Raw genomic sequence first — 12,828 nt, 5'->3', positions numbered from 1 at the left:
GCTGCCACCCCCATAGCTCAAGGACAGCCCAAGCCTCTTCCCTGCTGAGCTGGAACAATTCTGCTATTGTGGGGTACTCAGAAAGCATTGCCCAGATCAGACCACCTCCCCAAAAAGCCTTTGTTTTATTTAAATCAAGAAAGCCAAATCAATACAAATTTGGAACGTTAGCTTCATGCTTCCTTCTGGAATTAAGTTAACATTTTTAATAGGGAAAATATTAAGTAATCAGAGAAACAAAATAGAAATAGAAGGCTCATTCCCAATTCCTGATCACTGCACCTTCCCAGGGACTTTTGCTCCTGCTCCTGGCCTCTGCTGCAGTCAAGGCTATGCTGGGACAGTGGGCTGCTCTGTCGATGCCTGGAGCTCTTCAGGGAACTCCTTGTCTCCCTGCCTACAGCTCCTCCAGCTGCTCCAAGCTCCTTTCATGCTCTCCCTGATGAAAGTGCATGGGCACTACAATGCACTGGGGCTCCGGCCAGCTCTGTCTTCAGCAGTTTTAATGCAAGCCATGTTCAGAAGCAGGGGAATGCTTGGGACAGCCTACCCGATCCCAGCATGGATGTGAGACAGAGGAAGGTGGACCAACACAGCATATATTGTTCTGAGAGTCTGACTTTATGAAGGCTTCTGTTGTGCTGCCCCATTTTATCTAATTAAATGTGCTCCATGTGTGCTCCCTGGAAAGCTTCAGTATTGCACTTGCTGGCTCCCCTGCTGCCTCTGTTATTTTATATGGTAGGAACCAAGCAGTCATACTCTGAAGCTGAAGGTGCTCCCAACACTTTTCTTCCAACATTTGGGTCCCTAGGGATTCAGTCTATCTCCTGTAAGATGGCTAATTGATTTGACCTCATTAACTTAATTTAATATACAGTCCCACTTCACCCTGGCACAGGTTCTTCTGCCACGTCTCTGCCCTTTGTACCTCCACATTACTGCCTCACCAGCTCTTCCTCCCACCTACTGTGCTCTGTCCTAGCATGCTTGTTCCTTAGACTCCCAGGATTTGTGCAGAAGGACATGAATAAACCCACTGGCTTAATCTCCTTGTAGCCTGATGACTACAACATTTCCCAAGAATTTGTCCAGGAAGCCCCTGCCACCCCTGGCCAACCAGCCCCCGTGCTCTGGTCTGGCACTTCACACATGACTGTCAGCCTCCCTGTGTCACCAAAAGCACTGCCAAACAATCTCCTGGTCTCCTCGAGTTTATCCAGATAAGATAAGGAAAAGAACTGGTTTCAAGGTCTTTAGTCCGCATTTCTATTTTCTCATTTGCTAAGTTCCTAAGTGACAGGAGAGCTCCCATTTTTTGTAAATGTAAATCCATGAGCACATAGCACAGCTGGGCGGGTGTCAGTACCTCACCAGTGTGCACTATACACAAGCCAACATCCTGTGCAGGAACAGGAGTGCTCCTTCTCCCCATCCACTTCATCCTGTCAGGCAGGGATGTCCCATGCCACGCTCACCACGTGGGCAAGGTGCATCAGCAAGATGTGTCAGACCGGGAGCTGTCTCAGACACTGACCATCCACGCTGTCTTTCTTCAAACCAGCTGCACTACTTGTGCTCCCTTGACTTGCTGGGAGGCTGCCTTTGATGGATGGGAGCACCCCAAAATTCCCACTCCCACCTCAAAAGCAGAGCCAAAAGTCCTCCCCATCTTTCTTTGACAAAACAAGGCAGGCTGGGCTTTTGATCATCAAAGTTTTCCTGTTTGGAAGGAGGAGGAGCCGTCTAGTCATGGGTTCATTGATTCCTTGCCCAGCAGGAATGTTTACTTGGGCACAACTCAGCCGCACCTCTGATGACTAACAGGCAGTGCTCTCTCTCTTTGATATACTATCAGCTGGGTTTATCAGAGTATCAACACAACCTCCCCACTCCTGGACTCTCCCCTTCTAGCCAGCTCTCCTTGCAAAGCAGGCAAGGGCTGCGTGGGAGCTGAGCTTACCTCCTATTTCAAGGAATCTTAACAGCAGGTTTTAAGATACTTATTTACTTTTCTGGTCTGCGCAGGAAGTTTGAGCTAAAAAAAAAAGATAGAAGCATAATTACTCTGGCGCGCCTGCATTCCTACTCCAGGCTCAGACAGGCAGGGACTCTTTCTTGTTGGAGCCAGGAAGAGGATCTTATCCCTGGAGATCACCGCCACAAAGGTGTAACTGAAACCTGCAGCCATGCTGAAACAGATATTATCAGACATGTACATCGATCCTGACCTGCTGGCAGAACTCAGCGAGGAGCAGAAGCAGATCCTCTTCTTCAAGATGAGGCAGGAACAGATCAGACGGTGGGAGGAAAGAGAAGCTGCTGTGGACAAGGCTCCAGCAAAGAAGCCACTGCCAAGAAAAGGTAAGTCTTTGCCTCTTGGCTGCTTCACCTTCTGACACATATCTGGCCTAGTCAACTGCTCCCTGGAAACAGGAGGTAATGTATCCTTAGAGTAATTCTTCTCCCATGGACATATAACAGGCTTATCTCCAAACCGTAACTAAACCCACCTGCAATGGGGTAGTTTTGACCAGAGGCACTATGGTTTTACTCCCTGACCCAGACACTCTGTCCTTGACCAAATTGCTTGGCTCCCCTAACTGGGAAGACAGGGCTTATTTGCCCCCAGGAGGTGCATCTCATTAAGTTTCCCACTAAATGGGGCCTCTGTCTTTAACATAACCAGGGATTTGAATATCTGTCCTGAGGCACCAGATCTGCAGTTCCCACTGAGACTTTAGATCTGAAATCTGCTCGCCAGGATTGCACAGCATGCTGACTGCTAGGAAGATAGCACTCTTCTCCCAGCTCTCCCCCACAGTGCTCTCTTTGCAGGTGGTTCAGCCTCACACAGTTTGGGGAGGGCAGTAGCCAGGAATTAAAGCAAGAAAACAAATGGTAGTGAGCCTTCTCCTTTGCCCCCAGACTCAGACTTCCTTCACTGACCTGGTTTCAGTAACATGAAAAAAATGCAAAGTGTGGGCTGCCTCCCAGCTGAGCTTTCCCCACATACAGTTGCTTTTGGAGAGGCTCTGTCATCAACAGCAGCCAGTAGGGCACAGCAGGTGGGACACAGACCCTGCTATCCAGCAAACAGCATTTGCCAAAGAGCTGCTTCTTTTCCAGCCAATGGGAAGTCAGTGACATGGAAACTCGGTGCTGACAATGATGTCTGGGTCTGGGTGATGGGCGAGCATCCTTCAGATAAACCATATGCAGCCATCTGTGAAGAGATCCAGGCACAAAGAGCAAAGTGCTTGGCGAGAGAGCAAGGCAAGGAGGGCAGGTAAGCACACTTCGGCTGGGGGTCTGAGTGGGCTGACATGGAGGAGAAGGCTTTTCTAGGGACCCAGAGGCTGGGGTCATCTCTGTAGGGGCTGTGGTTACCACGTGTTGGTCTTGCAGGCAAAAGGCACAGGCAAAGGTTGGCTTTCTGTGAGGACATACAATGCTGGCAGAGACCAGCTCCAGCCTGAGACTTGCTCCGGCTCATTGAGCCTCTCATGATGTGGCTCCTGCATAGGACACTCTGCAGACCACAGGAAATGCCAACACTGTTATTGTGGCAGGTGGTGAGCTTGGATTCCACTGATTCACCGAGAGGTGCCGGTGTGCAGCCTGACAACAGTTGCTCACCACAAGTCATTAAATTAATTACTGCACCTACCTGATTTGGAAATATAAATGCCCATACGCACATGGCTTCAATGCAGCACTGCTCTGCTCACGTGCAGCTTCCTTGCAAGATGCTCAGGGAGCAGAAGGTGACTCCCTCGAGTTCTTAAGTCCTCTCTCTTGCATTTCAGAGAGACTGACTCTTCTATAACATGGTCTCTACACCCACAACCAGGACTACTGGGTGAGACAGATCTTCATGAGAATAAAAAAAGCACTGTGCAGACAAAGGAGGAACATGGGAGAAAAATGACTGATACAACAACCGGGAAAAGCCAGGAGCTCACAAAGGTAGTTTTCCCCTTTTCCCACAGCTATCAGAAACGCATGTTTTGAGAACTAGGAAGTGCAGCAAATCCTGGTTGCTGTAAATAGAAATCAGAAGAAAAAAAGCCATCCATCTGTTAAGGCTTTTCTTCTGTAGTCAGAGAAGAAGCCATGCTGTTACATCCTTCCTTGGGACTCAGGAGGTCCACATGCTATTCTCAGGTAGGATAGATCTGCTCTGTAGCATCAGATAAGTTACTCTGAATTCCTTTGCTTCCATTCTCTGTGGGTAAAATGAGGGGTGCAGTACTTTCCCTCCTGCACTGTGGCTGGTTTGGATGGCTTCTGGGGCAAGACCAGGCAGGCTATCCCAGGATCTGTACATGTAAGGTTACAGCCATTAGACAGATTATCCACTTTTATAAAAGAACAAATGAAGATAATTTTACCAGCATCATCTGACATGCGTGGTTCTTTGGTTTTTTGGTCTTCTAAAATAGTTAGAAAACAGCTTATGACCCTGACAGCACAGGACAATTTGAAATGCAGTAACTACAGTGTCTGCTTTCCTGTGGTGTTTTATTACAGAAATATTTTTCTCCAGCAATAAATACATTTCTAATTTTTAACTGGCTACAAAAAGCCATTTGCAGAGAACTGAGAAAAAGATGAGTTAAATTAACTACCCATGCAACTGTAGTTGAACAGAAGGAACAGAACACCCTGCCAATTTAATGGGAGAAGTCCAATCTCATTCAGCAGTTTTCATTCAGCCTTGAATGAACTTGTATGAGTGTATATTCTTTTATCGTACAGCTACACCATATTTCGGCATAAAAAACATGATAACAGAAGGCTGGGGTTTGGCAACATGCTCTCCTGCTGCTACCAAAATAGTGAAGGGAATTTGGAGTGGCTCTCTCCTTTATCAAAAGCCTCTGAGTCACATGAGGTTTTTCTCTGCACTGTTTGCTGAAGTTGAGCAACTATGTGGGAGATATTTTTTTATAGGAAGTTATTAGTCACAGCTGACAAAAAAAAAAAAGAAAAGAAAGAAAAAACAAACCCAAAGCTACTACCAAAAATTTAATTCCAAAAGATTTAGTTCCCATTTAATGTAAGGGATCCAGGCATTGTGCTTTGTCTGTTGCAGGGAACAGACAAATATCTAAGAAAAAGCAGCTTCACACACATTTGAAGTTCCTAGTTTCCTGGAGGAGAGAGAAATTGTAAAGCCATGTTCATATTAAATATTAGCCAAGTAGGTGGCAGAAGCATGTCCTTGGTAAGCAGTGTAGTACAGTTACCTCATTACCCACTGTGCCGTGGGAGCAGTCAGGGTCCAATGGAGAGGTGGGTGGGTGTTTGCTCAAAGACAAATCTAACTGTTCACCTTCAAAGGCAGGTTTCAGCTAGAAACTGCTGTCAGGGTAGCCAGACTGGTTTGCAGGGGAGAGCAAGAAGGAGATATGCAGCTAGTTGGGTCAGTCTGTTGAGCAGGAGTTTGCAACACCACAGCCATAGCCACAAACAAGCACAGGCTTGTAAAGTTGTGGATGGCAAGTTCTGCAAGGGATTGATTTAGGGGGAGGGAGGAAAGAAGCTGCTCCCTGGAAGTACTTGGGGGCATTGCTTAGCAAATCTAGACATGCTTATGGCAATCCTGACACTCCTGAGTTCTCCTCATGTGGTATGTTAGGCCTAATATGATGGAAAACCCAATGTTTGTCAGAGAAGGCTGGCAAAATTTGTTAACAAATGTCATGACTGCTGCTGCATTATACATCTATTGCTCCAAAAGAAGAGCAATTGTCCTAACATCGCATTTATTTCTCACTGCTCTTTTGCTCTGCTTAGAGGGGAACCAGAGATGTTCACCAGATGCTGGCAGACTGCCAAATGAAGAAACTTAGCTTCCAAAAGGTAAGTGGCAACCTATGATGCTGCTGAAACATTGAATGGGGCCCAGGTTTTATCCTAGAGTCCCTGTCAGCCTCAAAGCCTCGTCTGACCTAAGAATGTTCTCACCTCTTGGACCAGTGTTGCCATGCTCCTCATGTACAGTGTGACGATTAGGTGATGATACAAAGCAGGCCAGACTGGCAGACTGGGGAGTAGCACAGGGAGATGCTCCTGATGTTTTCTGGTAGACTATTTCCCCTCACTTCCTCTGTTGTCATCTGCAGTAAAGACAGAGGATCTGCATGTTGTTGAAGCTGGAGGGATTCACAATATCGAATGGAGTTCCCAGTATTTCAAGGCTAGCTAAAAAGCAAGATTAAAACTTGCCTGCAACAAAGCTGAACATACTGTTTCTTTCATAGCCAAAGGAAGCACAGAGGAGAAATTCCGAAGAGACCACAGACTCCCAGGAGGCAATACCACAGAGCCACCCCAGCACAGAGAGCCAGAGAACATTGCAGAAGTCGGATGAGAATGAGCCTGAATGGCAGGAATTCTGTAAGATCTTGGGATAACTTTTTCCTATGAGGCTTGAGAAATTCTAGAGCTCTGTGGGGTCATCTCAACCCTTCTGCTGTCACACTGGAACTGAATAATAGGCCGGTGGGTGGAGAGTATTGCCAAGAAAGACAGCACTGCATTATCAGAAATATTTCTGAGTCCACGGAGCCTTGAGACTAGAGCTGGGAAGGGAAATGGAAAACTTTTCCTACTGATACTATATTAAAACAAGCAACAAAGGAACTACATGAGTGTAGAGAGGATAATTAATCTTAAACTAGAAGCTGGCCTTCTGTAGGACTTTGCAGTAACCATTGCTCTTGAGGACAAGGATAATGGGTGACGAGAACTAATTAAAAAGAGCTTCCCTGTCATCCAGGCATGATCCCATCTAAGCAGAGCCCTGCTGCACTATCTCATGTAATGAATCCCAGTGATAGGAAGGAAAATGGCAAACAGTAAGAGACTTGCAGCAGCATCCATCACTGCTGCCAAATACTTCCCGAGGGAGAACCTGATGCATTTTTTTCCCAGTTCCTTCCCTGCTGCTCAGTAGATGGCAATGCTGTACCACCAGTTGTTTCCACTTCAGGCTAGGGGTTCTATTTTCCTGACTGATTAAAAAAAAAAAAAGTTGACTAGAGAGCTGGTTACTCCTACAGACTCCAGGGTGAGGTGGACCTAAACAATCAAGGCAGTTTTACAGAAAAAAAAGAAAGAAAACCACACTCAAGTTCTCCACTTTCCATAATAATTTCAGCAAGACTCTCCCCCACCCTCCAAAATGGATCAGCTCGAAATTTCAAATCCCTCAAAAGTCTAATTTGAGGTCATTTCAGCAGCTTTAATTCCATATGGCCTGCTCCCCACCTGCTTACATTAAAGGCACTACAGAAATCTATATCTGAATGAGGAGTCAGCATCTGAAACCAAACCAAGAAGTCTATAAGTACAAAGGGACTTGGTATCCATAAAAAACACAGATTTTTAGTGTCTTGAAGGAGTAAACACTGTACCCTGTTAAGTGGCAGATGCCACGTAACACGTGGGAGACACGTGGCAAATGGTCTCACAATTGAGTGAACCTTTCAGCTTGTGAAATGGGTTATTCTTCCACCTCATCAAGCAGGAAGATGTCCAAAGGGCAGCAAGCTTTAAACTTGCCTGCTTGTTCACTCATGTAGGACTCCTTTTTTGTTCCAGTGCGGAAATCCAAGGCAGCAGATGAGAAGAGACGCTCCCTTGCACGGCAAGCCAGGGATGACTACAGGAGGCTTTCACTTCAGGGCATCCACAGAGGGAAGCAGGCAGATATTTCCAAGGGTGCCGTAGCAGGAGATCGGCGACCACTCCAGTATCCACCTCTTCCCCCCAAGCCTAAAATTCTACCTCCTGTGACAGCAAATGGGAGAGCGATTAGGTAAGGAAGACCCTATGCCCTGTGGAGGGGAGAAGGGACGAGATTCTTCTGCTCTAGCATGGGATGGTTGAGATGGGAATGGTTAGCTCTCTTCCTTGTGTGGAAGAGACACCCCATGGGGAAAAATACAGAGCCTAGGCTATATTCCAGCCTAGGGCGTGATGAGGCCTTCAGGTGTTTACTCCTGGAGGGTAACAGGTTTATTTAGTAGAGTGTCCTAAGCCTGGAGTGCAAGTGCATACAGCCTCTGTGATGCCAGATGTTCACTAAAAACCATATTCTACACAGCTGCAGTAGTGTAAGCTGCCTGTTTATGGATGTTCTTAAAATCCTAAGCAAAAGGTAAGTTCAGTGCAAGGACTCAAAACCTATTCGAACTTGATGCACAAACCACGGTCTTTTCTAACAGGAAAGAGGGAATCCAGAGGACAATCTCCAATTCCACTGAAGAAAGCATCATCAGGTGGTTCAAAGAGGAGCAGTTCCCTCTCCGAGCTGGCTATCTGAAAACCATGGACACAATAGCACCTTGGTTCCATGGTGAGTCTTGAGCATTCCCACTCCAAACCAACTGTTTAAGGAGTTGTTTCTGCTGATATATGGCTGCTAACATAGGCTGGGCCCAGGAGTGAAGCTGCTGCTGTACTGGAATCAGTGTACAACAAACTGCAATGCTGTTCTCTCTCATAACATGGAATCTGTCCTTTCAAGCCCTGTGCATCTGTCATTCATAGCTGGCCAAGTCTGGAGCAGTTAAGGTAGAGCAGTTAGCCCGTGGCCATGGTCTGTTACTAGCAATGGCAGTACAGTTCCTCCTGGGCTATTGGGCAACAAAAAAAGGGATGGGAGTGCCACAGACTGGGTTTAGAGCAGTAAAGCAGATTTCTTGTGAGAACTGTTCTGTCCGGTCCTGCACAAATGCTCTTCTCCCTTCAGTTCTGTGTTTTAATTTTGAACAGGTATCCTAACCTCTAAGAAAGCAGAGGAGCTTCTAGATAAAACAGTACCAGGGAGTTTTCTGATCCGGGTCAGTGAGAAAATCAAAGGCTATGTGCTCTCCTATCGGTCTGTGGAAGGATGTAAACACTTCCTCATTGATGCCTCCGGTGATTCCTACAGCTTCCTTGGAGTGGACCAGCTGCAACATTCAACGCTGGCTGACCTTGTAGACTACCACAAGGTAAAACATCTATCAATGCATTCATTAACTGTTTAATTGCCTCAGGGCACTTCAAAATAAGAAAGAATAGATGCAGTTATTTTGAAGTAGGTAACTAGACCCATTTTAACTGCTGTTGGGTATCCTGTGTGCTGCTCCAGAAGGGTATGTCAGCCTGATTGGTACATCTCAGGTGGCCTAACACATCTCAAACATCTTAGATCTGACTCATTCACTCTCAAGCACACAGAACACCTTGCACAAGGCTCAAGTTACTTACGTGCTGCTTAGAAATGTTGCTAAGGTGAGAGGTGACAGCATACTCATATAGACTCCTTTCTTTCGTATTTTCTGTGGTTGTGGTGTTCTGGCAAGTTGGGTAAACAGAAAATCCTGCTTGCCTCCAGCTTCAGCATGAAAGAGAACAAGGTATCTTTATAATCTAAAAGCAGGCAAGGTGTGATATTGAGCAAAGATAAAAAATAGAAGGGAAGGAAGAAGGTTGGCAGATTCTTGCAGCAATAACAGTAGTGTCTACCAGCACTGACTGCAGTTACATGGGCTCCAAGGAGAGCCAGATGGATTGTTCATTCCTTCACTGTAAGATCTGACCAGGGACAAGACAATACTTTTGCTTTGTAGGTTCATTTAAAATCCCTGTTTCTTTTAAATAAGTGCCTAGCCTAATACAGACATGCCTAAGCAAAATTTGACATGAGGGCAATATCTATGTTCATTTGCTCTATGGAACTCTACCTGGGCTACCAGAACTTGCTTCTTGTGTGGTTTTCACAGTTCAGGTTGAAATCACTGAAAGCAGGAGCTACACAGCTATTGACTCCAGAGCCAGGGGATTTAAAGCCTGGCTGTGCATAGCTACATCAAAGATAGAGCCATGCCCATAGTCTGCAATGAATCCTACAGAGCCCCAGCACTACAGCAGATGTGGGCAGGCTAAACCCACTCTGCCAAAGTGATCCAGTGGGTTCTGCTTATCACCCACTGGGTGACCATGAAAGAAGGCAAGTCCCCACCATGCATCTGCTGCTAGGATGGAGGACAAGACTGGAAGCAGACACTGTACTGTCAGGGAATTCCCTGGTTAGAACAGGATTTGCCTGAGCAGAGGGTATGTGCTCACTCTAGGATCCACCCTTGTCCCTCCCACAAACATAGCCAGAAGCACATGGTCCTGCTTACCTGCACGCTGCACAGTCCTTGCTCCAGCACTTTCTAGGCAGGGCACACCACTTCATGTCATAGAAGCTGTAGTTTCCTACAAGATGAGCACAGCTCTTTCTGAGCACTGCCAGAGTTGTGTCATTGAGTCATGGCACTGAGCACAAATATTGTGTTATGAAGACAGAGGACACCCACTTCTGTCCTACCCCAGGTTCCCCAGGGCACTGAGCTGGATCACACAGTGGCATGAATGAGGCCACACTGTAACAGAGGCGGGGAGATTGCTGTCCATCCTGTGAGGCTGTGACAGGTAGGGTCTGTTTGAAAACAGGTGTTTGATCATATCCTATATCAACAGGATGAACCCATCACTTCCTTGGGGAAGGAACTGCTGCTTTACCCATGTGGCCAAGAGGACCGAGAGCCAGACTACATCTCTCTCTTTGAGTGAACCTCCCAGTCTCACTGTGCAGTCCCATGCTTGTATTCACAAAGACTGAACTTGGAACTAGAGCTGCTGATACTTACCTGAAACCCTAAGTGCCTCTATTTCATATCCTTCAAAATGAAGCAGTAGGAGGATAAGTACTGTTGTGGGTTTATCATATCAACTGAGTTGAAGGATGCATCAGCCCAGCAAGCTGCAAAGCACCTGGATGTATCCCAGACAATGGAGTGAATGAGTTGATGAAGTAATCAGTTGAACAGGGAGATACTGCCACAGATTTTCAGTGGGTTTTTGCAGATTTTTTCAGGGACTTCTGTATTCAAGCTGCCTTTTGTTCTTGAATGCAAGGTTGTGTGCCATCTGGGAAATAGATTGGTACCTACAGTTGAATGAAATCATACCTTCCTGAAGGCACATAACAACTTGGAGAGGTGAATCGATCTTGATATGTAATTTACATAATGTGAAGCTTAATTCTGTAAAATGCTGTGTCCTTGAAATGAAGGACATTCAAACTGAACATCCAAGCAAACCCTGAGCGCCTTTCGGTGAAAGGTGCTCTCTGTGATGATGGATTTTCATGAAGAGTACATTTTTTAAACTCCTCTAGCCTCTGAATATAGATCCCCACTCTTTTAACCTGTATTTAAATCCTACACAGGCCTTTCTGCATTGAGAGGAATTAACCTTTTGAAAGGGAAAGAAGGGACAGAGGCATTTGTATAAAAGACTACCGCAGGTACAGAGAATAAAAAACGTAAAAAGCAGCACCCATATCAGTATTAATACAGTTTACAGAAGAGTGTTTGCCAGTAAAGAATGATATTTTCCAAAATGGAGTTATTTATTGCAAGTCGTGTCCGGATTACTCAGATGCATCTGGTGTAAACTTCATTATAGAAGTTGTTCTTTCAATGTAATATTCTCTCTCCTTATCTGTTACACTGCTTTTTAAATACATCATTCAGAATACTGAGGAAGAGCCTGGACAGAATCACATAACAAATTAGTCCTCAGATTCCCTCATGTTGTTGCACGACAAATTCTACAGCTGAAGGTTGTGGTTTTAATCTGTTAACATAAAGTTTTAGAGACACTATCCTCAAATAGTGAACAATAGTCAATCTTGTTTCAATTGTTTACCTGTTTTTACCTGTTTCCTTTTTTCTGTTAGATCAGGGCTATTCTGCTTAACTTGAAGGAGCAGTCAAAACCTTAGTCTTAGACTGATCTGTGTTTTGAGGGATATAGAATAAAAGAAATTATAATCATCTGGTCTTAAAATTTACAACTATGCTGACAGGCAATTTTCATTCAAGGAAAGGGGAAAACTGCACTCCAGTTACAGCAGGTGTACTTTGCTAGAAATAAAGCCTTAGTGTAAACTGAGATTCTGAATCTAATGACACTCTGGCACTTCAATTGACTTAATGAGCTTCTTGAGCATTATATCCTATGTATCAAAGAAATAACTTAAACATAATCTGCTTCAATCATGAGAAGGGGTATCAGATTATTTGTATTCCCTCTTTATGAACTGTTTATTCTAAAAATATGGCCAAAACAAAATGTCCTTCAAAGACCCTAGAGAAAAACATCTGTTCTGATGTGGAGAATGTGCCATAGTTGTTATCCTGCAGGAGACAAATCATGAAGTGTTTGCATACCTATGGGCTGGTAAAGACAGAGGAGAAAGTCTAAATGCCTCTAAAAAGGCATTTTGAGAGGCAGGGTGTTAACTTGCAGAAATAAGGTCCAGGCTGATCTGGCATGAACATAGCAGAACTTAATCAATTTTATCTCTAAGATCTATAGTAAAACTCCTCAGGGTTTGCCCTACTGAACAGTGGACCAGTAGCTTCACACAACTTTATATTAAACTACTTATTTGCAAATGTTGTCTCGGTATAGCCCAGGGAAAACCACTATCCATGTTCACATCTATCCCACGTTTGAGAGTCATGCCTCAGTTTTTCAAAGATTCCCAGCTTCACCTGTCTTCTGTGAGGAAAGAAACATAAAGTTTTGTACCTACACGTTTAGATCACTGAACTGACTGCAAAGGCAGCTATCTTGCCAGAACAGATGCCCTCAAGACTGGCTATCTATTGCTCCAAAATCTAGTCACCCCAAAAGTCTGTGGAGTAAGAATGACTTGCTTCACATAACTTGTGAAACTCTGACAGGGTCTTGATGACACACTTGCTAAAG

The 12,828-nt window shown here is 45.1% G+C and overlaps 1 protein-coding gene across 1 annotated transcript; it reads left to right on the top strand.

Moving 5' to 3' along the window:
- Positions 1–2,076: 2,076 nt before the first annotated feature.
- SH2D4A (SH2 domain containing 4A) lies at positions 2,077–12,098 on the top strand. Its single transcript, XM_027721704.2, has 9 exons — positions 2,077–2,364; positions 3,130–3,289; positions 3,810–3,969; positions 5,803–5,868; positions 6,270–6,405; positions 7,612–7,828; positions 8,238–8,368; positions 8,788–9,008; positions 10,528–12,098. Exons 1-9 carry the CDS (start codon positions 2,190–2,192, stop codon positions 10,618–10,620), a joined length of 1,359 nt encoding a protein of 452 aa, XP_027577505.1. The 5' UTR covers positions 2,077–2,189; the 3' UTR covers positions 10,621–12,098.
- The last annotated feature ends 730 nt before the right edge of the window (positions 12,099–12,828 follow it).

This window comes from Pipra filicauda, unplaced genomic scaffold (genome assembly GCF_003945595.2).
Source record: "Pipra filicauda isolate LSUMZ 115617 unplaced genomic scaffold, ASM394559v2 scaffold17_size4572894_pilon, whole genome shotgun sequence".
Taxonomy (NCBI): Eukaryota; Metazoa; Chordata; class Aves; order Passeriformes; family Pipridae; genus Pipra; species Pipra filicauda.
Note: the sequence above shows the minus strand (reverse complement) of the source record. Positions and strands in the feature narration are given on the sequence as shown.